Source organism: Drosophila ananassae, chromosome 2L, assembly GCF_017639315.1.
Source record: "Drosophila ananassae strain 14024-0371.13 chromosome 2L, ASM1763931v2, whole genome shotgun sequence".
Taxonomy (NCBI): Eukaryota; Metazoa; Arthropoda; class Insecta; order Diptera; family Drosophilidae; genus Drosophila; species Drosophila ananassae.
This window is the reverse complement of record NC_057927.1, coordinates 18,125,784-18,151,817: the sequence shown is the minus strand read 5'-3', so window position 1 is coordinate 18,151,817 and position 26,034 is coordinate 18,125,784. Positions and strand designations below refer to the sequence as shown.

Genomic DNA, 26,034 nt, shown 5'->3' with positions numbered 1-26,034 from the left:
TCCGTTGTAAATTTTAATAACAATTATTTCAATTATTATTTTAATTTAATTTTTATGCTTTATTTATAGCAAACACTTTATCACTATATTCACTTAGATTGACTTTAAGAACTTTTTTGGAAATATAGAAAATAAACTAAATACCAAGGCTGACCAATAAATTGGTCATTAGCACTGCATGTAATCTGAGTATAAAGCAGGCAAGACACGGCGTGGAAAGATATATTACCTCATGGGCAAAAATGAGCAAAGAAAGTAGCCAAACGAGGCTAGACCGAACACAAATGAAAATGTAGTAATAATTAACAATGAATTGTTAGTTAGTCCCAGTTAGGCAGGCAAAATGTTGTGTCTTAATTTATGGAGGTCCGAGGCACGCGACTTTTATCTGGCCGGCACTTGTAATTATCTGACTGTCTCCGACTCTGAGCCTGAGAGTTTTCATTATTTCATTCGGATCTCTGAGGGAATTCATTAGCTGGAACTTTTCTGTGTTTGGTGACAGAATTAGCTAGTCTGGGCCGTTTCGCAAGACTTACCACCGCCACTGGCCGCAGAGGAAAGCGAAAGTGCCGCCCAGTTGGACGCAGCTGACTGACGCTGGGAAGAATTTCGACCACAAATCGTTTTGGGTAATTAGAAAAGCACAAGGGCCTCCAAGAGTACAGAGCTCATATTTGGTGAAAGGGAAATGGGAATTGGAATAGTAGCCGTATCTGCGGCAGTAGCAGTAACAGTAGCAGCAGCGAAGTGGCAAGTATAAAAGGTAAGGCCATAAAATTGAGATGTTGCAGTCTATCCAACGATCGCAAAGGCATTACATTGTTTATCAAAGATGTTGTTGGTCAAGACCCTGGAATATTTATTTTACCTGGCCCTGTTTGCCTTTATGTGCAAATACTCCCAGGCTGCGAGTGTTCAGTCCACGGAATCACCAATAAGTCCCACTGGAACTCTAAAGAAACCCCAAAAAGCGGATAGTATTCTCAACGGCTGTGAGGCATCATCGTTTAGCTGGATGTGTCTCAAGATCGAATTTGTCAAAATCATGGAAAAGCTAGCCGAGCAAGAGGAACTGAATGTCCTGCCAGGCGTCAGTGTGGTGAAGGATGAAAATGCCACAGAACTTAAGGCATCAGAGCTTATGGCAGGTGGGTTGGAGTTCCCTTAAAAATGCCATTATCAAATTTGATATTTATTTTATTTTATAGAAGTAGCTCGAAGCTATCCTAGTGATCCCAGCACTCGATTGAACGGCTATATTGTGGCCAAGTTGGAGAATATCCTGAAGACGCGTTTCCTGCGCTTTCGCCTTTTGGATGACCAGTCTTTGGTAGAGGGCCGAAAGCATAAATTTGGGAAGAAAGGTGGCCTAGAGGCTCTCGTGGCCGCAGGCGTCATGATGAAAGGCGTGTTGATGGCGATGGGCTTCGGTGCAATCGCCCTGATGGCCGGCAAGGCTCTGATGACAGCTCTTATGGCCTTGACCCTCTCAGGAGTCTTGGGTCTGAAGAGTTTGGCCGGTGGTGGCGGAAAGTCCACCACCTACGAGATAGTGGCAAAGCCCATTTATACTTCCAGTCACTCGCATTCTGTGACCCACGAAGACGGCCACGGTCACTCCGCCCACTTCGCTGGAGGAGGCGGCGGAGGCACTGCCAGTGGTTACGGTTACGGTGGTTACGCTAGGTCCCTGAAAGTGGATCAGGCTGCCAACCAAATCCAGTAACTTCAGTTGAAACAGTTGGAATATTGTAATATTATTTTAAACATACTTATTTATTCTACTTTAAGAAAGACAGTTAAATTAAGCTTGTATGAATTAATCTGTAACATGGAATGCTTAAGGAGACTTTAACTGAACAAAATATGTATAATAAAAGAGCATCTCCAAACATGTGAAAAAGAAATCCGCCAATATGCACCAATTAGCAAAATTATTTTATATTGATTTCAGTTTCTTATAAACTTTCTAATCCCAGCTAATTTTTTGCACTATAAAATGCCATAGCTGACAGCAGAATGACAGTAGTTTAAACAACACCATGGGGTCGTTCTGCATAGGTAAGTCTAGACTTGAGACTCTCCATACATACATACAGTATTTCCTGATTTCTCGATTTCGAATATCAACAGCTTTTCTGTCGCTTCTTACCCTATCTTGTATAAGTTTGGGACTCGGAGAATCGGAAGATTCTTCGTATCAACAAATTGATGTAAAGGAAATTCCCAGTTTAGTCAACATGGAGTTACCTATTCCTCTAAAAAATTGGCTTAGACCTCCGAACAGTGAATTGGAAAGACAAATTGCTTCACAAATTAATAAAATAGAGACCGAAAAATTAGATAAACTTAGAGATTATATCGGTTCTGATGATTCAGAGCCATCCTCACAAACAAAGTTCTGGGGAAAATGGCGCCGAAAGCATCGAAGAACCTCTACAAATGCACCTCCAACCACTAGAAGAACAACTCCGGACCCTGGCACTTCCACGGCTATTCCTACATCTACAGGAACCCCGACAACATCCACAGCAATTCCAACATCCACCGGAACGCCATCAACGTCTACGGCTATTCCTACGTCAAGTAGTACACCCACAGCATCAACAGCAATGCCAACTACCTCCACGGCAATACCTACCTCAACTGGTGCAGCTACAACTTCCACAGCCATTCCGTCATCAAGTTCCACATCTTCAACATCTCGAGCGACAACTTCCACTGCAATTCCAACTTCCACAAATGCTCCTACCACCTCCACAGCCATTCCGACTTCGACTTCGTCAACGACGCAAACACCAACAACGTCTACGGCAATTCCTACTTCCACAGATATCACAACATCTACCGCTATTCCCACTTCAAGTTCTTCATCTACAACGACGTCGACTACAACAACCCAAGGAACAACCTCCACTGCAGTACCTACTTCCACGGATACTCCTACCACCTCCACAGCGATCCCGACATCGTCTTCATCAACAACGGAAACACCGACCACATCAACTGCAATTCCAACCTCCACAGATGCTGGAACCACATCCTCAACACCCGTCACTAAGCCTTCTGAAGCCACAGAAGCACCAACTACTTCCACGGCGATTCCCACCTCGACAGAAACCCAAACAACATCCACGGCAACTACGTAGCCCATTTTTCAAAATCTTTATTATGAATTAAAAATTTAAAATAATATTTATATATACTTACATATGTATATATGTATATGAATATATTCGTGTAGTGATATAAATAAATATTTATTTAACAATTAACACATTAAAGAAAATGTGGAAATATAATATATATTCCCTCTTTTCTGCTTCTAATTAGCGTTTGAGCAAACCACTAACCCACTTTCAAATTTGCACGAATCATTATGATATAAAAGCCAAATCTATTTCCAGAATCTTAGTTGCTTTTAATCTACCATGGAGAACATTTATGTTGGTAGGGGCAGAGGATAAAGTAAAGTAAAACCCAGTTCTTATACATTGTTTCATTTTCAGCATTGATACTATGCTTCACATTAGGCCAAGGCTTCAACCAGTCAGACGAACTAAAAAAAATTGAGGATGCAGTTAAAACCAACTTACCTATTCCCATAATGCTAAAATATGGTAACCAAGAAAAAGGAAAAAATTATTATCCGTTTGAAAATGAAAATGAAATCGGCAGCTTAAATGAAAATAAATTGAGCGATGAAGAATCCCGCTCACGCAACGCTCTTAAAAGATTTTGGGGAAAATGGCGACGTAGAAAAACAACTACAGCCTCACCAAACGTATCACAGCCACCATCAGATCCAAACAGTTCAAATACAGCTCCAACACAAACCAGTTCCACTGCGATTCCGCCTTCAACAGGGGATCCAAACACATCCACTGCCATTCCGCCATCTTCTTCGACAGCAACAGAAGTCGGACCGACCTCTACTGCCATTCCAACATCAACAGGAAATCCAACCACTTCCACAGCTGTTCCGACTTCTATTTCAACCTCAACTGCGATTCCGACATCAACAGGGGATCCAAAAACATCCACAGCTCTTCCCGCAACAACAGAAAATCCAATAACTTCTACTGCCACACCTACTTCAAGCTCGACAACCGAGACGACTTCAACAGCAATCCCCACTTCAAGTTCCACGACAACTTCAATAGCGGTCCCCACATCAAGCTCCACAACTTCTACCGCCATACCCACTTCAAGTTCTACGACAACAGAATCGACGACTTCTACAGCAATTCCCACGTCCAGTTCAACAACAACAAAAATTGCGACTTCCACAGCGATCCCCACGTCAAGTTCCACAATAACCGAGACGACTTCAACAGCAATCACCACATCAAGCTCCACAACATCAGACACGACAACTTCTACCGCTATACCCACTTCAAGTTCTACGGCAACAGAATCGACGACTTCTACAGCAATCCCCACGACAACTTCTACCGCTATACCCACTTCAAGTTCTACGACAACAGAATCGACGACTTCCACAGCAATTCCCACGTCGAGTTCAACGACAACAGAAATGACAACTTCCTCTTCGGTCCCAACATCAAGCTCCACAACAACGTCCACAGCGATCCCCACGTCAAGCTCCACAACAACCGAGACAACTTCAACAGCAATCGCCACATCAAGCTCCACAACATCAGACACGACAACTTCTACCGCTATACCCACTTCAAGTTCTACGACAACAGAATCGACGACTTCCACAGCAATTCCTACGTCGAGTTCAACGACAACAGAAATGACGACTTCCACTGCGGTCCCAACATCAAGCTCCACAACAACGTCCGCAGCGATCCCCACGTCAAGCTCCACAACAACCGAGACGACTTCAACAGCAATCGCCACATCAAGCTCCACAACATCAGACACGACAACTTCTACCGCTATACCCACTTCAAGTTCTACTACAACAGAATCGACGACTCCCACAGCAATTCCCACGTCGAGTTCAACGACAACAGAAATGACGACTTCCACAGCGGTCCCCACGTCAAGTTCCACAACAACCGAGACGACTTCAACAGCAATCCCCACTTCAAGTTCTACTACATCTTCAACAGCGGCGCTCACATCAAGCTCCACAGCATCAGACCAGGCAACTTCTACTGCCATACCTACTTCTAGTTCTACGACAACAGAATCGCCGACTTCTACAGCGTCCCCCACGTCAAGCTTCACAACAACTTCCACAGCAATTCCCTCGACGACAAAAGAGACGACAGCATCTTCAACATCGGCCCCCACATCAAGCTCTACAGCATTAGACACAACAACTTCCACAGCGATCCCCACGTCGAGTTCAACGATAACAGAAACCACAACTTCCACAGATATCTCCATATCAAGTTCCACGACAACAGAGATGACAACTTCGACAATTCCCACATCAAGCTCTACAACTTCAGATACAACATCTACTGCCATACCCACTTCAAGTTCTACGACAACAGAATCGACGACTTCCACAGCGATCCCAACGTCAAGCTCCACGACAACAGAAGGAACTACCTCCACTGCGGTGGCAACAACAGTTTCTACGACTGAGTCCGGAACAACGTCGACAGCTGTCGTATCAAGTTCCACTACTACTGAGTCTGGAACAACTTCCACCGCCATACCTACATCGAGTTCGACAACTGAAAACACAGTTTGTAAAATCTTTCCGCATCTTCCTGTATGTCAAGATGATGTTTAGGTCGATTTTTGGATATTTCTTAATGCGCTTTGAGAAAGAATAGTATGTAATCCCACTTATAATTTTAAAGCATATGTCTACTACTCCGAAATAAGCCCGTCAAATATAGATTTTAATTATATGATAAAGATATTAGTTTATTATGGTTTGCAGAATTTCTCACAGAATTTAACAACCACGACTAATAAATAAAGAAAGTGGAAGGCATCTGTATTTTTAATTAGCATGTTGAGATATAGGCAAAAAATACTCGTTATCAATTAGCAAAATTAAAGTTTAATGTTTTAATTAACCTACTTTCTATTCAGACAATGATTTGAAGGTATAAAGGCAAGAATTGATCACAAGAACTTTAGTAGCGTTTTAATCACGATGAAGTCAATGTATATAAGTAAGTTTGAAGGAAGCTAGTCGTTTTAATATGTTTTAAACAATTTTAAAAATAGTTTCAGTGATTTTGGTTTCGCTTTTAAAATTAGTTGTTGGTGAAACCAACAACAATGCGCAGCCGTTCCTTAAAGTTCTAAAAGGAGCTGATGATCCAAAATCACCATTAATTATGCTGGCAAACCCTACCTCAAACGTTAATATGGAAGTCATGTCGGAACCGGAACTGCTGAATCCAGATTTTGAAACAACTTTAGCAACCCCAACGGATTCAACATCTAAAACAGAAAACCCACATAAAAAATCCCGCCCGCAACAAATCAAAAAACCATCTTTAAATCAGCAACAAAAATCAAAGCTTCATGAGCTCCTCTCGATGCCTGGTGGCTGGGAAAGTTTCCCTTTAATTAATCCTGTTCCACTAGCTGCAATGACCGCCCAGGCACATATTCAACCCATTTTCTACCCAATGCCAATTTACGTTCCGTATCCCATTCCGTTAATGCTGAACCAAATGAATACAGTGAGCACTTCGCATAACAACAATCTTGAAGATCAAATCAATTTAAGATTTAATGAGCTGATGTCTGCAAAACTACTACGAGATGCCTTCAAAGGTGATAGTTCCAAATGGCAAGAGATAAATAACAACTTCATAAAACCTGGGAATCAGAAATGGAGGGGAAAATTTAGGAGGACCACATCTACCTCTACAACAACCACAACTGAATCTCCAGTAACAAAACCAACAGAACCCACACGAAATTTGGATGACAATAGTAAGCAGAGTGACTCCGCACCACAAAATTAGATGAACTCTTTAAAATGTATATGTAATATTAACTAATTGATACATTTTAGTAAAATATACAACTTTTTGAAAAAAAAATACTTGAATAACTTTTGTGGAGATATGACTTAAGTGGGTTAAGTGATCTTTAGAGGATAAATCGTAGAATGCATTCGAATGGTTTACAATATTAGCACAATTAATTGAATAGTTTTTACCAATTGATGCATACTTTTAGGCCCTTGAAGAAATTTATGCTTTCTTTTTCTATCTCTCTCCTTAACTGTAGTTGTGTTGGTATAAGTATCTGTACGACAAAACTCACCTACCAACACCCAAAGTTGGTCGCATCTTGAGCACCTCGGTTCAGATATTCAGTTGGTCTTCCACGCTTGCCGGCCTTCGACGTTTATCACGCCTCTCCGCTAAAAAACGAAATAAAAGCCCAAAACAGTAAAAAGTGAAAGACGCGTCGGGCTTTGGGGTGATGGATTCTTGAAATCAAATCTCCCAAATTTCTTCTTGTGAAAAGCGAGAGCGAAAGTGACCAGTGGCGGAAAAACAACAACGACCAAATATCACGCTAATTAGGCGTCACACCACAACAACAAATTGCGTCCCAGAATCGTTATGACGTGTGTGTGAGTTTAAGTGTCAGTGCGTGTTTTCCAGAGGCAGTGGCTGTCGGAACATCCCATCCAGTTAGTAAGTTAGCGGCCGAAAAGCCAAACAAATCGGACCCGATTGTCCGTGAACGCGAATATTTGACCCAGTTTTTTTTTGGCAGGCCACTCAAACAAACGGCAACAGCTGCTGGCAAAGCCGGTTGCAAATTTAGCCTCCAGCTTATCAACCGAAAAAATGAAAAACCAGTTTACAAGAAAATGTTCATGTGCATGTGCATTTTCCAGTTGGTAAAAGTGAAATTTCCTGTGGCGTTTCTAGCGCCAGCAGCTGGCTGGCTCTTTATAAAGTTCTTAAATACCCGCCCCGAGAGGGCTCTGTTGAATTATTAGCGCATGCCAGATGGGAATCTCAACACGCTCTAATACACATTAGAATCCCAATTAGTGCCTTAGTTGGCGTGCCTACTGGTTGTAAATTCTCAAACCCAACTAAACTGCTCATGGTTTTTACAAGTTCCCCCAAATTAAGAGCTACAAAACGAACATGTCAGAAGAAAGTAAACAAAAGGTCGTTCCCTTCAATAATCAAGCCTAATTGAAATTGAAACCTTTTAGCATAAATTGCAGGCCATAAACCGCAGATATGTATGCAAGCCCAATGACAGTCCGAATTATTTTTATTCGCAGTTTTTATGGGCTCGTCGCAATAATTAGATTCAATTTGTTGCACTCCCTTGCAGATGGATCATAAAAAGTACGTTGAATCCGATCTATTTGGACTTAATAAGCCATTAGTGAGTCAAGTTGGTTAACCGCAACGAAAGTGAATTTGTTTTTGGTTTACCAGGCTTATAGATTTCTCTGACGGCTAAAGAAAAAAACGCAACGCAAAAGACAGACTCTTTAAAATATTTGCACGCTAACAAAAATCGCACCACTTTGGCCAGCTCAGATACAGGCACGCATAAAGTGAAATTAGTAATCTATTAGATACATTCACTAGGCGTTCGGCTGAAACCGAAAGTTGGCTCTCTCAGGAACTGATACAATTTAATGAAATGCAAATGCTTAAAGCTTTACGTAACCACCGACGACTCAGATGCGTGTGTCCGTCCGAGAAATTGTCACATAAAAATGCAATAAAATCTTACGGAAATGCTGTGCCTGACAGTGGCAAAAAAAAACGACAAGACACAAACACATTTTACAGGGAAAGCTTGTTACCTTCCGAAAAACGTAATCTAAATTGCCACCGAGAGCTGGCCATTTTCAAGTGTCATTACAGTAGATGTAATTGAATCATTATTAAAATAAGAGCAGAAAGCATTCAAGTGAAAGTCAAAGCGGCAGAACAAGAGGTTAAACAAATGAATCTCTTGAGTCTTGCATAAGTTCCATAACGGAATAGTTTAGAGCACTTGTCGCAAAAACTAACACACACATGTCAATAAATTTAGCAGAAAAAGTTTTCAAAGATCTTCCTGATCTTCTGACAAGAGGAATAATTTTTACTAGATTTACTAAGTAGATATCATAACTAGAAGATGATTTGCTCTTTTCGGAGTGCAGTATCTAAATACCTTGTTTTCTGTGCCGCTAACCCTTCTAGTCTGCTAACGGTCTGACCTAGGTCTTCGACTCGTCTTGAACCCGCCGTAGAACTTACATCACTTGAGTGCTTTAATTTTGGACAGGGAGTTCTGCCACTGGCCAGTGTACTGGCCAACTTGATTTAGTCAGCCATTATTTTTATGGCAATTGTGTACTCGCTGCTTTATGAGCATGTTGTTTCGGCATGACATAAGTCGGCATGGCACTTTAATAGAATGGATTTAATATGAAAAGCCATAACAAGACGACTCGTTACATGAAACATATGTCGTTTCTGCATACGTACCGCCTAAGTTGCTTGGGAGCTCATTAAAAATAATAACCATTAGGCGTGATTCGCAGTGCAGCTGCGAGCGTAATATGCTGTAATTGATTGCACTGGAAAGACGATTATAGGCGAACAAACAGTTAATATCAAGACTGTCATCTGTGAATGTCTGAGCCATCATCAACGAGTACTTGCAGCTAATTAGAATGCCACAAAGGAATCAAGGACCTGCGTAAATAAGGCTAGGTTCAATCGTTAAGATTGATATCTTGATTATAGATGATGGCCCTATTTGCTGCTTCAAGTACCTTTAACGGCCATGAACGACAAAAGCTAGAGAATATATATCACAAGTATGCCGGCATACATCTTTTGTTGTTCACCAGAAGTGGTTCAAGTAATACTAATTTTATTTGACATTTTGATTGCTTTCTATTGTCACCAAGAACAGCTTTCCAATTCCGCTCTTAATCGTCTGATAGAATTTTTTATTTTTTAGCAGCAAGCTTACTGACCTATGTATATTTTGTGAAACGTTATAAATTGGAAAACCGGAAAATGCATAATAAAGATGCACACTTGTATAGAAACTTAGAAAAAAAAATGCTACCAATTTATTAAATATAAGTCGGTCGACTTTTGACCCATTTTCTCTTTCAACTCGATTTTGAGTTGCCGGGAAAAAGTCAAACACTCACTAAGCATATTGGCTTCATAAAAACATAATAAAAATCGTCGCTTTGTCGTTGCAGAAAACTCGTTTGTGGTTGGGGATCCTAAATGGCCGTGAAAAGCCCCGCCTGAGAGAGGAAAAACGACAAAAAGCGGCTCAAACTGCGGCTAGCAGAAACAAGGGGAATTAACGTCAAACCAGCAGACAAACTGAGCTTGAAACAATCTAAAGCTAACTGGAAAATGTATAAACAAACATAGGAGCATAGTGCAGAGCAGACGAAACAACTTTCAGCGGTGGGTCTGACTTACAGTTAACATTTTGCGCGCGTCGGAAGAATCTTGCAGATACAACGTGCGAATGCAGAGGAAGATACTTCGGTCAGATACCGCGGATGTTGCAGTGCGAAAAGTGATCGACTGAACTGAACGAAACCAAAGAGTGAGAGAGAAACATAAAAATAGAGAGGGAGACCGGTCCGCTTTTAGCCTGGCCAAGACCATGGCAAGCAGTGTGAGCCGCAACAAGCTCAGTTGAACGCCAGACGCGCACGCATGCGCACGCGAAACGCGCTAACAGGTGATTTGCATATTTGTCAGATACGAGGTACAACACACAAGATACACGAGTCACAAGATACACCGTTACACCGTAGGTGTGCCGCGCGATGAAGTAATTGCTGGCCGCTAGATAACACAAGCTGGTAAATAGAAAACGCGCTAAATGCGGCAGCGAAATTCCAAACAAACGAGTCCAAAGTAAATATTCAAGAAGAAAGTACGGCCAAATACAATATATATTAAAAAAAAAGAAAGAATCGAGGTGGTGAACAAAAACAAATCAGAGCCATCACCAATCAATGGCATTGTGCTTGCGTGCTAAGCCCCAGTGCCACATAAATTGATTCCTCAATTGGCTAACGATTTCGCCAATAAAGCCGGCCATTGTGTCTGCCAAACTGAACGTTCCTAGCCACGTTACTTTGGCTAAATAAACATTCTGGGAAGCGGAAAGACACAGATTGCAGGGCTGCAATTGCAGTTTGAAGGTGTTAATTACCTGGCAGGCAGTCACAGTGCTAACTGACTGAGTGAAACCGAAATCGGATAGCCCAAAACGAAACTGAAAATGCTGGAAAGCTCACAAATCAACCAGCAAGTGCCCCATAATTGGACCTCGGGTGAGAGCCGGCGGCAGAGTACATCCTCCAAGACAGTGGAGGCCAGTAGAAATCGCATCGGGAAATCGCGTCTAAATCGCAGCATGTTCAAAACAGGCCCGTTGGTTTTCCTCTTGATCTGCCTAATAAACTCGGCCGTCCAAGCGGATGAAACGGCCAGAAATGGTCGGCTTGGCCGCCACCTTTCTACCACCACTCCGCTGACTTCCTTGGAAACGGAGGAGTCATCAGGCGAGGAGGTGACGGTTACCACAGAGCCGGGAACGGAGGCTCCCGTCACAGAAGAATGGCAGCCTGTGGTGAACGCCACACAGGCTCCGGATAAGCTAGAGAAGATTAAGGGAAGTGACTCATTGCTGCTGCGTCTGGCCAGACGATTCTCCAGCGGAAACGAGCTGTGGGATGGTCTGGTACGAGACTGTTACCTGAAGCCGGACATCTCATGCTTCCAGAAGAATGTCTTCAGCTACCTGGATGGCGCCCTCGATGTCCAGGATGTGAATGTAACCCAACGCCTCAAGTTCTTCAAAAATCAAGTTCACTATGAAGCTGAAAAGGAGAAAGAGGATCACTCCCAGGCTCGAGCCGGTAAGCTAACATAATCTATTAAACAGTATAGGCTTGATAAAGTTTTATTGAAAAATGTAATGGTCGATTACCTCAATTATCTGCACCTTCCATTCATTTCTTGATTTTAAAATACTTCTTCACCTCGAATGAGCGTTTAGCTAATAGATGTATCTTATGTAAGAGCCCTTGTTTGGGATTTTTTGTGTGTGTGATCACTTTTCCCATCTGTGATTCTTTTCTTTGCTTTGTTCACCGATACCTGAGCACGTCCACACAAAAATGCCGATGCCTGTGCCGCTACCAGTAACTTTCACTTGCTGGGTTTTGATTTGATTTTTTACGTATTTTACTGCTCCGCCAGAGAGCAGAAAATAAATATCTACCACGGCAACGATCTTTCGTTTATATGAGTCACGGCGCTTTGACTGCGCTCAATTATGCGGCTTTTTAGCAGCCATTCGATGTTTTCTTTTGCTCTTAGTGTGGCAAACACTGTAACAATCGCACATTAGCAACAATCACGCTGGCCAAGAATTATGTAAGCCACTGAACTCGGCTCAGAATTAGCCAATAATGTTTGAGAATGCATACCATTTACTTTCTACTTAAATTGATGAAACCATTGTGAGCTAATACCTTATTTAATATTCAATCTTCGTTGCCTTGAAATCAGTTAAACTCGTCAAATCTTAAATCTTTTAAATCTCCTAGCCCGCCTGCCTTTAAACTTTTTTTCAAAATTAAACAAAAATGTTGCCTCAGTGGAAGTTGCTCCATAAACGGAACTCCCCCACATCCCTTTACATTTTACTTTTTTACCAAATTGAAATTTATTTATAGGCATTGTGTCGAGTTTGCGGAACGAGGATTTGCTCTTAGTTGCGCAAGAACACCCGAGCATCCTGTAAGCTGGAAATCAGCAAAACTTTCCTTAACCCAAAAGCGTCACTCAGTGTTCATTTCAATCCCCGACAGCGGCACAATTTCTAATGCTTTTTTAATTCCCAAGCAGCCAGCCCGGAAACCCCCATCGAGGAAGTGACCAATGCTCTCTACGGAAAAAGCATAAAATTCGCCATGACACACGATCTGGAGGTGGATCTGCCAGAGGTCATGTTCAATGGCGCCACATTCCGCATCTCGCCGCGAGCGATCGAAGGAAACGGGATCATTGCCAAGCTGGAGCTGATACCCAAACAGGTAGTCAAGGCCCGACTGGCCGGGGCTATAATCCAAAAGAAGATACGTAAGTAATACTCGCAATTTCTTGCTTCATCACGCACTCTTCAAGATACAGAGATACATATGCATATGCAGATGCAGATGCGATTCTGCATTCGAAAGCGCTTTCACTCTCTGCCTGTGCATTAACAAACTTTGATTCGTTTGCTACTTTCGTTTGTCCAGAAAAATTTCTACGCAGCAAACTGGTGCTGTCATTCCTGGCCTTGCTGCTGATAATCAAGATCATCAAGATCAAGTTGTTCTGGCTGTTGCCAATCGTCATCGGAGTCGGAGCTGCAAAGAAGTTGCTCCTCAAGTTCCTGCTCTTCCTATTCCCGGCGCTGTCACATCTCTTCAAGCTCTGCTCCTACTACCAGCAATCCTATCACGCTCCAACCAAATACCATCATCATCATCATCTCATCGATCACCATCATACGGTAAGCAAAAAACAAGAAAGGAAAGCTAACTTCGGGCGGAGCCGAAGTTGATATACCCTTGCAGTTCAGTCGCAGTCCGCTAGGTGGCGCCACCCATCTTATTTTATTAGATATATAGCGGATCGTTTATAGTCGGCCGATCCTTATGAAAATTGGCAGATCCGATTGTTTTACCCAAAATAGAATCTGTACCAAATCCCATCTTTCTAACTTAAAAAACACCAAAGTTATGCCAATTTCGATCGTTCTATGACAGCTATAGGATATAGTCAGCCGATCCTTGTACATAAGATATTTTGGTCAAATATAACATGTGTGGAAAGTCCCAACCCTCTAACTTAAAAAACACCAAAGTTATGGCATTTCCGATCAATCAGTTATATGGCAGCTATAGGATATAGTCGACCGATCCCGGCCGTTCCGACTTATATACTACCTGCAAGGAAAAGAAGGATGTGTGCAAAGTTTCAACTCGATAGCTCTAAAACTGAGAGACTAGTTTGCGTAGAAACCGACAGACAGACGGACAGACAGACAGACGGACAGACGGACAGACGGACAGACGGACATGCTTATATCGACTCAGGAGGTGATCCTGATCAAGAATATATATACTTTATAGGGTCGGAGATGTCTCCTTCACTTCGTTGCACACTTTTGACCAAAATTATAATACCCTCTGCAAGGGTATAATGAATAGAGAATGACGGGGCAAAGTATTGATTTTTTCCAAAGAAACCGCAAGGTTTGGGGGAAGCTTGTGTCAAGGTCTCGGAAAATAATTTCCAGCAAGTATCCGGCTTTTTTTTTGTAATGGCTAAAACCGAATTTATTTTAAACCTACATTTGTGGGTTAGAGTAACAGTTACTTTTCTTGAAAATATGTAAATTTTCTTACCTTTAAATAAATTTTTTGAGAACCCTTACTTTACCAATTCTGGTTTGCTAATGATTTACAACTTTCAGATTTTATCCAGTGAACCAAACAGTCATTAAGATTTTTCAATGAGATTATTTTATTTGTAACATTTTTAGTTGGTACAACCGATGACACAGAAACATGACATTTCTTTGAGCTTTCTTTTACACCTCAACGTGTGGCTAACTGGTTTTTGGGTTGAGACGATTATTATTTTCACGTTTTAGATTTTTCCCAAAAATTTCATTAATAAACTTGATGAGATTCGGTGTTGTCTGTATCTGTACCGGTCGGAAGTTTCTTTTGTTGATATGTGAGCAAGCCCCCGGAAATTCAATTAAAAAAGTCTAGAGTCGTCACCAAGAGACAGGAGTTGAAAAGTATTTCATTGAAAGATTCCCGTCTCTCAGTTAAAGTAGCACGTGCCTATTCTACATTCCATGAAAAAAATCTCACGCTGACACAGACAGCGCCCAGCAGCTTGACATATCGTCAAATGAAATCCCATCTTTTGAATTGTACCCGTAGGTAGGGATTATATATGTTAGCCTCCTCTTGGGAGCCTCAACAGTCCTTCTCGTCGCTTTCGCAATGCCTGTTTGTTTGAAAAGACTCCACACTCGTAGATACTCGCATTTATGAGATATTTATGTTCGCATTCGTAAATGTCGCCGGGAATGCTATTCAACGGAGACCAGGGCCTGGCATTCCGCGGGATTATCCGGGTTTCCATATCTGCGAAAAAAATTCCCAGAGCTCCAGACGATGGGGATTTACATGAAAATTGATTCAATAAACACACAGTCAATCTGGCAATTATAATCCTTTACAACTCTCATTTAGTCGAGTGCAATTGAGTTGGGCTTCAGTGACAATCAGAGAAAGCTGTTATCCATGGAGACTGTATGCGTTTAAACTTGTTCTCCGCAGGAATAAATAAATATTTGAATTGCTTCCAGGGGAAAGCTAATAAACAAGGAATGAATGTCTAACAGGGAGTAGTCTAATCCATTATGAATTCACACCCAGGTGGCCACTATTATGTGCATAATTTTCTGACCACTTTAACTTTATTAAACTGAAAAACGGCTGCCAACCCTGGAAGCTTTCAAAGATGGTAGAAATTAATTTCACCCTGAGAACGAATATCTTCCCGGTCGCAAAAATGTTGAACCATCCACTTCATGTCATCTGTTTATGAACGTTTGTCACCTCTTTACTAGGAAAGTTTTTGGGGCGCAGAGTTTGAAATACAATTCGGATTCGGCGTACAATAAAAAGCCCAAATAATAGGCAGATCAAGAACCTAGAAAGTCCCATTCCAAGCAATGACACTGTCGCATAGCTTGGTGTTTGATTCCATATTTACGGCTATTTGGCAGTCATTGAACTGAGCCAAGAGGCGGCTGCCACTAGACAAAGTCGTGTGGCATAATGCGTATTATTTGGTCGGTTCTAGCACTGCCATTGGCTATAAATAGCCAAAAAGATGTCGCTATAAGAGCACTCGAAAAAGAAGCCCTCCAGAGCCAAAACTTTTCTGCTATTTCGAGTTCATTAAATGTCAAGCAGAAGCCTTGCAGCCTTGACTGTTTTCAATTTACGCTTATCATTTTTTTTTGTATTCCTTTAGCTCGATTTGTACACAAATATAAAAGAGAGGCACCATTTGTCCTTGAAATTTGGGGCAGAAATAATTTAAAATTGTAATAAAATCTTTAAATATTTTTCTCGGTGTTTTTCTTTCTAGGTTGTGCCGCCATGGCATAGCGGAGAGCACCATTCGGTGCCTGAAATTATTTACACTCACCCTCCGAAAGGACATCCGTCAACCTATCTCCATGGAGCTCCCATTCACGAAAGCCACGGCCCAGGATTTGAGCACTTCGAAGGGGCCTGGGAGAACAGTGGTCCTGGCCTGGGATCCGAGTAAGTTTTGTCACACCCATTGCCAGCATAACTCTTCCCGTATCCTCAACTGTTACTGTAACTGTCTGTGTATCTGTCTTGTCTCTAAAACACACTCACACTCATCACCCACGACAATCGACTGCAATCACCATATAGATACATAGGCGATATAAATCGCGTTGCACAAATTGAGGAGAATGCGCATTACTTTAAGCCCGACACGGCAAAAGACGCCGACGTCCTGCATGCTTGGGGCCTAGGCAGCACACAGGGACATCAACAACACCCGCAACACCAGACACACCAGCAACATGCAACACAGTCGCATCCGCAGCAGCAACAGCAGCCGCAGCGCTGGCCCGTATCCTCGCAGCAGGCCAGGCCGCCAACGTCGCAGCACAAGCTCCAGCTGCCGCAGCAGCAGCTAAAAACACAGCTGCAACAACACCAGCAATTAAGTGCTCAGAAAGTACATGCCTCTAGTCACAGTTCAAACCCATTTCAAAGTCAGGACAAACAAAGGTACCTACCTGCGTCCAAAAACCATCAAAACCGAAACCAAAGCACACGAAAACTCACTTGCACTGGCACTCCAGCACTCTTGGCCACAGAAACAGAAACGCACTCTCATGAATAACGTCATAAGTTACTAACCCTATTCTAAAAGCCCTTCAGAGTTAATTTACCTTTTTGGTTGATCTCTTTGTTTTTAGTACCTACGCTAACAATTCTTCCTTGAATATTTTCATATTGCCTTATATTATAAATTTCACTGTGCTTAATACATTTTTAAAAAATTGATTTAGGTTTATGAAAGACTGAAGAATATCGAATCAAATAATTGGCATCAAATATAATTTTAAGATTTAATATGTTAAAGGATGTTTTAAATCAAAAGCTTCAAGTTTATTTAACTTCAACCCAAATGTATTTAAGTTTTCTGTACATTTTGCAATTTGCCTCACTAATTTAAATTATTTAATTATCCTTGAAAAAGGGATATTTCCGGTGTCCTTTTGTTTATTTCCCAACGTTACACATGTCTCCCCATGGCGAAGGCAAATGTAATTACAGTTTTTGTTAATGAAAGCCAAACAGCACACTGTTAGTAATTTTTGCCAATTAAAAAGAGCAGCGAAAAGGAAATTTGATTCGACGCTCCCATGAAACTATTGTGGGTCACCTACTCGGTGCACTCTCGCTCCCGTCCCGCCACTAATTGTCCCCCTGTTTTTCCAGCTCAAGGCCGGCACACTCCCAGCACCACCCGGTGTTCGTTCCGGGACGCTACCCACCGCAGAGTGGACCAGGAATTACGGCAGCAGCGCAAATTGCGGCGCAATATGACCCAGCACGGAACAATCAGCTTCAAGTACAACAGCAACATCAACAGCAACACCAGCCCCTAGTACAGCAGCAACCTGAGTCACAACTTTCGGTGAGTATCACATTACATCCCATAAAGGTGCATACATAAGTATGTTTCTATTTGAAATAAGCATGTGAAGGTTTAAAGTGCTCTACGTGTAATTATTAAAACTAAGAAATCTGTGAAATCAGGAATCCTGCTTAGCCTGGCTCATAGTTACGCTATGAACTTTTCGAAAACACAATTTCTAAGGAACCATGCTTGTGTAGAAATAATGCAAAAATAATAAAGGATTTTAAAGGATCGCCGCTGGTAATATGTGTATGTTAAGATTTAATAACCCTTTAGTCTTTTCTTAAAAAAGTGAGAGTAAAATACCTATTTACGGATTATTGGAAACTTTTGCAGGGTGCTTAGTTTGGGTGTCTGGGTCATTGGGCTGACACCAACAGGGGGCACCACCCGCTCTACCCTTCATTAGTGACACAGTGTCGGCTCCCATAGAAAGATTGCATATTGCAAATTTGCACAGCTAAGCAATAAGACATCACAATCAATCAAGCTGCTGCAGTCTCACTAACAAACTAACAAACCCACAAAGAAAAGTCCACAACCGGCACATGGGCAGCATTTATTGACACTTTCCTCTGAGTGCAGATACTTATTTCCTTGGCCCAGTGGCCCATGCAAGTTGTTGTGTTATGTTTGACTTGGTGCCTGTATTCTTTTCTCTTTTTGTTTAACGACACCATTCAAATTGCAGGGCCGTGCAAGGTGAATTGCTTTGCAAACAATTTTCCAGACTGACACTCAATGACAGTTTTCACTTTCAAGTGCTCAAGCGCCCAAGGAACGGACAAATGTGGGCTGTGCTTTTAGGCACTTGGCTTGTTCACTAAGCCATAATTAAAATGCACTTTGCCATTGCCATTACCACTGACATTGCCATTGCCATGCACTGCCGGCAAAGCTGACAGCAAAATCCGTAAGCTTTCAAAATGCCCCGCTGTTCACCTTAATTAAATAAGCACACCTTGCCAAAGCCACCCGAATATGATGGGAACTTGCTTTGCTGTTCCCTGTCGGGAAAGTGTGCCAGCGGCTCTAAATTCACTCTGCTAAACTGTCCAAAACAGATGGTTTGCAACGCATTTTCGACCCTTTGACAACCGAAAAGTTCATTGCATAAACAACCTAAATTGTGACAGCTACCATGTAGGTTTAAAACAATAGAACATTTCAAATTAATTTTCAGAGAAAATTAAACCTCTGAAAAACATGTTTTGTGCATTACATTAAGCCTTTAGAGTACTAATACTGGGATAAACAAAATACGGGGAATTGGGAGCAGATCCTAATTGTAATATAATATTAATTTATTTAAAACCCTTTTCTAGCCCGAACTGGCTGCCCAGCTGAAGGAAGCAATTCGCATTCAAGCCGAACAACGAATAATCCAGCAGCAACAGAAAATACTTGAACATCAGCCTTTCGTTCAGGACGGACAGGTTTGCCACAAAAAATCCTCTGTTTAAGTCTTTGTTCAGTTTGAATAATTTGCGTATTTTTTCTACCATTTCCAGCCGCTATATCCGCTTAACTACGATCCATTCTACAGTCCCATACTGCTGAAAATCGATAAAATCGTCGAACAGCTGGGAGTGAAAAATGACCTGTGCAAAGAGCGAATTGTTTGCAGCATGTACAAGGATCCGGCCACCTATAGTCCTCACAGCAATTTCGTTTCCGCCGAATTAAGTCGGTAAGTCATTTATTAGAACTGGTTCTTAAAGGAACGTTTTATGATGTCAGGCTTTTCACATTGTCCTATCCAGATTTTCCTTGCTTCAAAAATTGTCTGTAATTTTTTTATTAATTTAATATTATTTTTCAAAGTGTCACATACACTGAAAACCATTATATTTGGTCTAATTGTTCCCTGGCCATGTCCAATTGCAATGTCAAACTTAAATTAGTTTTCAACTTGGCAAGTTTTATGCGTTTCGATGGGTGAAAACCTGAACCCGGCCACATCATCGCCTATCAATTAATGGGCAAGAGCGTGAAAAGAAAGTGGAGCTCTGAGGTTGAATCTCCGAGGCAAGCTGTCTAAGTGCAGTTTGTCATTTTGTCGTGGCAAGTTCGTAGCTGTTGCATCGCATCGCGTCTTCTAATTGAGCTGCAAACTGCGCACAGCACACGGGAAGCCGAGTGGAACGCTGTGGCACATGCCACATGGTGCACGTCATTGTCCCCGTCAATGGTTCCACCCACATCGGTCACTCCGGACTCACTCGAGCATGTCGACGGCTAGATAAACTGGCATTTCGCATTCATCATATTTCTCATGGCTCATTATCTTTCGAGGCATGCCCAGGTTTTTCACGCTGACAACAATGAGTGCAAAATTGTTTTCGGCAACTTTTTCTTTGCCTTTTGAGAGATGAGTGTCTGCGTTGACAAAATTTTTTACTGACAGCGGCAGTGTCCCGGGAGAAGTCCAACCTAGACCTATTCCCTACTCCTGGGCATTGTGTGATTTATGGGTCTGCGTGGCCGTGACAAGCCATTCATTAATTGAGCGGCCCAAGTGTGCCTAATTGTCTTATCGAAGCTCCAAAAAAGAGATTTCTGGAAACTCAGGTTTTCATTCTTTCTCGCTGAAAATTAATTAAAGTAAATTGGCCTAATAGAAGCTAACTTTTGTCTTAAACGCCCTTCATATTTAAGCACCATTTAAATTTTGAGAGTCCTTTTAATTAATTGAAAAAGTCCAGTAGTAATTATAATTGACATTCAAAGGAATCTGATGATAATTGAAGCTCGTTTTGAAACTTGTTTGGCATTTTTCAGAATTATTTTTCAAACCTTTTCATTAATTTTTCAGAGCTAAGGCTTTCATCCTTCTATTTTCCTAACCTCATGTGAGATAAAATGTAATTCTAATGGAGCGCCAGAAATTGTTATGTATTAGACACTAAAAGTGAAACAAGATGTTCTATGGTCAGGTCACGTCCTCCTGAAACTCAGCCAAAGAGCATAGGAAATCAGTTTGGCCTTGGCTTTTGTGGGTGCGATTTTCCCACCCATCCCCCAAATTCCCAAAGCTCCCCAAGTCCCACATTCACGGCACGACTCACTAGTCACATGAAATCCATTAGCAACACCCCGCCTCCAGAATCAATTGCTGCAGACGCCTCCAATTTGAGCTTGTTGAATGGCTGAATAGGTTCCTCGATTCCTTGGATGGCTGGTTGGGGGTTTCCGGATGAAACACGGCTGTCTGGCACACAAAAGACGGGCGCTGCTAAGCCCAAAAGTAAGTCCAAGTGATTCGACATGCCCTTCCCGAAAAACTTTAGTGCGTCGTACCGAAATTGCAAAATTAATTAGCTGACTTCCTAGCAGCTCCCAACAGCAAAAGTTTATCTAACCGTAAGGAGAAGCATCTGCTTGAAGCTAAAGGCTGTACCAGAAAAAAATTGTACTCGCACATCGACTACATACATAGGCACTTAATTAAATACGCGAAAAGTTGTTTATTATAAAAGTTAACCATTTGTGTCCGTTGCAGCGATACCAGCGAACTGGAGCCCGTAACGCATGCGAATGAGGCTGTGAGGCGTTTCTACCGGCTAATTCAGGCTGCCCGAGATGGCCAGGATCAAAAGGACTGTCAGAGCCTGTACCCACAGTGCAACATGCCGGCCAAATGAGCCAGAGGGTTGTTGTGGACCAGGTCCAGATTTGCGAAAAGAGAACGAGCAACTTTAAAGTCAATATTTCCTTGTTAAAAACCGAACTGTAAATAGGATAATAACTCTATTTTAAGAATAATTAATTTGTTAAACTATTTATTTATTTATTTATTTGTATTAGTCTAATGGTTTACGTAGCTTATTCTAATTTACGCCCATCTGACATTCGACCGCTGACTTAATATTCATTCTGATTTTGTTAAAAATAACTCACAAATTATTTATTAGAATTGGCTGCGGTCAGTGCACTTTTCAAATTGTCCATCCACTCACATGTGAATGTATTTTTATTTAACACATAATTCGATAAAACACACAATAATGAAATCAGAATATTTATTAATAGCCGGTCACATAGACGCCAATAAAAATTCAATTAGTCAATATGCAAAAATTGTTACTAGAGGATTTATTTATCGCCAGCGCACATAAACGGAAAATAAATTGAAATTGTGTTAAATATTAACCTGGTCTGCATTTGGTTTTAATACGAATTGGATTTCTGGGAAACTGAATAATCTCAATAAATATGGATTCAGTATCGAATTTCAGAATATCCTTGAAAGGATTTTTAAAGGGATGAGTTAAATATAATTATTTAAAGTGGTTTGAATTCAAAGTAAGTAATCTAGCATTTGATTGTCCAATATACTTACCCAAATGCTTTACTGATGAAAGTTTAAAATACTTACTTAAAAACTAAACCAAATCCGACCACGACGAAGCCTAATTTAGCACAAATATGCTTCCTCGATGCCTGATGTCTTTCTCAAGAATCAATGCTGTTGGATTTACTTTGAATTAATCCGCTTGAATATTTTAGCAGTCTATATTCAGACCCGCCAACCCACATGCTGGGAATCACTCACTCAGACCAGCAGGTTCAATAATAACACATTTTCTTTGCATAAATCAAGGCGCCACAACTCAGCAGGAATGGCGTGCCAATATGTCGCCTAATTGTCGTTGGCAAACAGTCGAAATGGAAAAGAACTCATTTGCATAAATATATTTATTAGGCAGCCTATTGGGCGACTTTGATGTCTCCAAGACGAGCTCACGAACTCATCTGAAATTAATATTTATGTAAATTCCAGGCGCAATTAACACGCAAATGGCATGGCTTTCACTTTTCTACCCCATCTCCAAGCAAATTTCCATTTTGCCCAAACAAAAAACAAAGGAAATATAAAGTAAAATCAAAAAATAAATATATACAATTACAACAAAAATCGGAAGCATAAGTAAGACATTAAGATTCGTGGGCCCGCTGTCTCGGCCCAACCAACTGCACTGACATCAAAACACCGATTGCCAAATTGGCAGCTCATTAAATGCCAAGTACTTCGAGAAATGTCAGCGTCAGGAGGTCCAACATTTTTTGGCCCACGAAAATATTTCCGCTATTCGAAACCAACAAAACATTTTTAATGAAATAAAGTAGGCACCACTCCCACACTTAATTGATTCTATTGCGACTTCCTTTGTGGACAGTATCGGACTACAAGGACAAGAGCTCATTGAGACAAAATAGAATAAGAACAAACCAAAATCCATCATTTACGCTTTTTCATTTGGTCAAGAACTTTTCTAGAGTTTTTGGAATATTATATTATAGAACAGATTGTACATTTCAGTTTTCCATTAATACAAATTTAGATTTTGTACCTTTTCTCTCTTTTTACATATTTCTAAAAATTTTAAAATATAATTAAAATTGTGAAAATATATTATAGCAAAATAAAATAATTTAAAAAGGCTACTAAATTTAAATTCACTTTTTGTAACGGTTTTTTTTAACTAACCGAAAGGCATATCTAAACATTTTTAATTTTGAGAGTCTTTTAAGCCTGATTGGATCAAAAGCCCTATTTAGAAATTTAAAAAACATAAAACAAAAAATTATTGAAGGACTCTAAATGAAATGGTCTTACTTTATGAGTTAAGTATTTAAATTAAATAGTAATGCCTACTGTTGGTCCTTATTATGCATAAGCCCCACCCAATTCAAAGGAATCAATTCTACTTAAATTAAACAAGTTCATTTTAAAAGTATGTAACAATATTATGAATGGAATAAAAGTGAAATTATTCTGAGATGTAAAATCAAACAAAATCTGCCCTGCTGTGGAGTATAAAAAAGTGGTTTCCGATTCGCTGGTCAATGTCTGCAGGTGCAATTGATTGCCTGTCCCATGTACTTCTTGGTGGGTAAATGCCGAAGAAACGACCGCTGTGAGAGTTTTATTCTAATTGGGTTTCCAGGCACGCACTGTGGATTGCTGGGCACTTGATTTTACGAGTGGAGCGGAGTACCCCGAAGAAGCCATCAAATAACTTTCAATTATGTGCGGCATATTATTGAGGGTATTATGCTGGAAATCGTCGTCGTGTTGACGTATTCCTATGCCGCCGACAAAGAGAACAGCGTGCCCATAAACCGTTGGCCAATTGACCCAATAGACGACCGATAGAACCAGAAGCCAGTTAGTTGTTGGCCATACCCCGCACAAAGGTGAAACTCGTAACTTGCGCTTTCCATGACTTTTCGAGTGGCCAAAACAAAGCGAATCGAAACGAAATGGTGGCTAAAAGTGCTGACCAAAGCGGGACGGAAAGAGAGCTCCGTGCGTACCTGGCATACGCAATTCAATTAGCAAAGTACACGCCGTATAAAAACCAAGCGGTACCAGTGCGACATTTGCATAACCCGCTGAGTGGCCAACGCGTGCGCACCACCGACCGATAGAATAGAGCCAGCCACAGAAAGGATGAAGAGCCCCGCCGCATTTTTGATAGTCGCCCTCGCGGCGCTTTCCACGGCCGCCCACTCGGCGCCCGCCGAAGGTCACCAAGCGCCCAAGTCCGCCGCCCAGCTGGCCCTCGACATGTACCATGGCTGCCTCAAGGATCTGAGCGTCTCGTGCGTCCGCCCCAAGGCCCTTCAGTGGTTCAACGCGGCCCTCCAACAGCCAGAGGTTCGCATCACTGAGCGCCTCTCCATTGTTCGAACCTCAGAGAAAGTGGAGTCCCGGTCCCTGAATCCTGAGGAGCGACTCTTCGATGATATCGACAGCTACTTGGGCAGCCATTCCCTAAGGATCCAGGCACCTGAGTATTTCCGCAGCTCAGAGGCCCGTTCCTTGGTGCCTGATTTCCTTTTGGAGAATCCCCTGACCCAGGGCGGAGTTATTCCCCTGGCAGCTGCCAACGAAGGTGCGTATTTCAATTTATTTTCAACTATGAGCTATAAATCAAAGTGACATGATTTATATAAACTATTGCTCTAGATATTTGGTATATAATTTCGAGTAGCTATAAATCAGAGAGATTTGTGACAATTATACATTTCATGAACTAAACTATGGATAAATATATTATTACGTTTTGCACGGGTTTCTTGACACTTTTTGAAGAGAACAGCCGCTGCAAAAAAAATTATTGAAAATTTAATTAATTTTAACAATAATTAACAATATTTATTTTTCTTTCTCTCATATTTAAACTCTTTAAAAATGATAAAATTTAATATGATATTTATACTTTATTCATTTGCAGGACGTGGCATGATCCGTAAGGCTGTGCTCCCCTTCCTTCTGGGTCTGAAGCTCAAGACTACAGTGCTGGTGCCTTTGGCTTTGGGCTTGATCGCCCTCAAAACGTGGAAGGCCATGACTCTGGGTCTGCTTTCACTCGTCCTGTCCGGAGCTTTGGTTATCTTCAAGATTGCCAAGCCCAAGATTGTCAACTACGAAGTGGTGCACTATCCCCACCATGTAGACCACGTTGCGCCCCACCACATTGAGCATGTAGTGCCCCATCACATCGAACATGTGGTTCCCCACCACATTGAACACATCGTGCCGCACCACATCGACCACCATCTGGAGCACCACATCGATCACCATGTGGACCTGCCCGTGGAGCACATCGAGCACCTGGAGCACCCCTCGCCCGCCTGGGATCCCCACGCCTGGGCCAGGTCCTCGCAGGAGCCCCAGGATGCCCAAGACTTGGCCTACGCCGGACAGAAGTGAGGCTGGGACAGTGAACCAAACCATTTTTCGAAACTCGGCCAATCTGCTTGATTATTTATTTCGCCCTAGTCTAAGTAGTTAAACCGCGTACTTTCAGCGTATTGTTTATTTATTTATTTATTGAGGAGTGTACAAAGCAAAACAAAAAAATATGAAATGAGGAAACCCCCAAAGCGTTTAAAGTGTACTAAGTAGAAAAAACCAGAATGCCCTTTTTGTGTAAATATTTCTGCAATAAAATCATGCACAAAATGTGTACCTAATTGAAGTCTTCTTTGGGTGCAGCATCCCCTAAGCGAAATGAGTAATTAACCCCAAAACTTTTCTAATGTGCTGGGTTCTGGGTTTAGTAAAGTCCGCGGAGTGAAAGTCCATTTTGGCGTCCAACAAATTGAATACTCCCCCCACAATAAGACCAAATTCTTGCCAAAGTGCCTACAAAAAATGCTAAAAAGGTTTCATGATAAATTCAACTGTATTTCAAGCAGGTGAAAACCGCTAAGAAACGCATGAGAGTGGAATGCATACATTAACTATTCTAGGGGAAAA

At 41.5% G+C, this 26,034-nt stretch overlaps 5 protein-coding genes across 6 annotated transcripts; all 5 read left to right on the top strand.

The window, feature by feature from the left end:
* The first annotated feature begins 793 nt into the window (after positions 1 to 793).
* LOC6499184 lies at positions 794 to 1,913 on the top strand. The gene is made up of 2 exons (XM_001955116.2): positions 794 to 1,151; positions 1,212 to 1,913. Exons 1-2 carry the CDS (start codon positions 836 to 838, stop codon positions 1,727 to 1,729), a joined length of 834 nt encoding a protein of 277 aa, XP_001955152.1. The 5' UTR covers positions 794 to 835; the 3' UTR covers positions 1,730 to 1,913.
* Positions 1,914 to 2,045: 132 nt separating this feature from the next.
* Positions 2,046 to 5,722, top strand: LOC26515093 (flocculation protein FLO11). The gene is made up of 5 exons (XM_032449776.1): positions 2,046 to 2,064; positions 2,383 to 3,148; positions 3,817 to 4,968; positions 5,023 to 5,505; positions 5,605 to 5,722. Exons 1-5 carry the CDS (start codon positions 2,046 to 2,048, stop codon positions 5,720 to 5,722), a joined length of 2,538 nt encoding a protein of 845 aa, XP_032305667.1.
* Positions 5,723 to 6,094: 372 nt separating this feature from the next.
* On the top strand, positions 6,095 to 6,920 carry LOC26514283. Its single transcript, XM_032449775.1, has 2 exons — positions 6,095 to 6,113; positions 6,175 to 6,920. The coding sequence occupies exons 1-2, from the start codon at positions 6,095 to 6,097 to the stop codon at positions 6,918 to 6,920; spliced, it is 765 nt and encodes a 254-aa protein (XP_032305666.1).
* A 356-nt stretch (positions 6,921 to 7,276) lies between these two features.
* Positions 7,277 to 21,910, top strand: LOC6499186. 2 transcript variants are annotated; one of them, XM_032449449.2, is made up of 10 exons: positions 7,277 to 7,604; positions 10,157 to 11,845; positions 12,840 to 13,073; positions 13,235 to 13,491; positions 16,161 to 16,339; positions 16,478 to 16,843; positions 17,561 to 17,759; positions 19,088 to 19,198; positions 19,274 to 19,452; positions 21,265 to 21,910. In XM_032449449.2, the coding sequence occupies exons 2-10, from the start codon at positions 11,206 to 11,208 to the stop codon at positions 21,404 to 21,406; spliced, it is 2,307 nt and encodes a 768-aa protein (XP_032305340.1). In that variant the 5' UTR covers positions 7,277 to 7,604; positions 10,157 to 11,205; the 3' UTR covers positions 21,407 to 21,910. The 2 variants fall into 2 exon arrangements, with proteins under 2 accessions (XP_032305340.1, XP_001955150.2); XM_001955114.4 differs by lacking the exon at positions 16,478 to 16,843 and having other exon boundaries at positions 7,278 to 7,604.
* A 2,064-nt stretch (positions 21,911 to 23,974) lies between these two features.
* Positions 23,975 to 25,749, top strand: LOC6499187. The gene is made up of 2 exons (XM_001955113.4): positions 23,975 to 24,664; positions 25,007 to 25,749. Exons 1-2 carry the CDS (start codon positions 24,220 to 24,222, stop codon positions 25,483 to 25,485), a joined length of 924 nt encoding a protein of 307 aa, XP_001955149.1. The 5' UTR covers positions 23,975 to 24,219; the 3' UTR covers positions 25,486 to 25,749.
* Positions 25,750 to 26,034: the final 285 nt, after the last annotated feature.

Bases quoted from the DNA above. Each gene is read 5' to 3' on its own strand.
- LOC6499184 (XM_001955116.2), top strand. From the start codon at position 836: ATGTTGTTGGTCAAGACCCTGGAATATTTATTTTACCTGGCCCTGTTT. The intron at 1,152-1,211 runs GTGGGTTGGAGT...TTTATTTTATAG, and splicing joins GGCATCAGAGCTTATGGCAG to AAGTAGCTCGAAGCTATCCT.
- LOC26515093 (XM_032449776.1), top strand. The intron at 3,149-3,816 runs GTAGCCCATTTT...AGATCCAAACAG, and splicing joins ACAACATCCACGGCAACTAC to TTCAAATACAGCTCCAACAC. The intron at 5,506-5,604 runs GTCAAGCTCCAC...TGTCGTATCAAG, and splicing joins ACTTCCACAGCGATCCCAAC to TTCCACTACTACTGAGTCTG.
- LOC6499186 (XM_032449449.2), top strand. From the start codon at position 11,206: ATGCTGGAAAGCTCACAAATCAACCAGCAAGTGCCCCATAATTGGACC. The intron at 13,492-16,160 runs GTAAGCAAAAAA...TTTTCTTTCTAG, and splicing joins TCATCGATCACCATCATACG to GTTGTGCCGCCATGGCATAG. The intron at 19,453-21,264 runs GTAAGTCATTTA...TGTCCGTTGCAG, and splicing joins GTTTCCGCCGAATTAAGTCG to CGATACCAGCGAACTGGAGC.
- LOC6499187 (XM_001955113.4), top strand. From the start codon at position 24,220: ATGAAGAGCCCCGCCGCATTTTTGATAGTCGCCCTCGCGGCGCTTTCC. The intron at 24,665-25,006 runs GTGCGTATTTCA...ATTCATTTGCAG, and splicing joins CCTGGCAGCTGCCAACGAAG to GACGTGGCATGATCCGTAAG.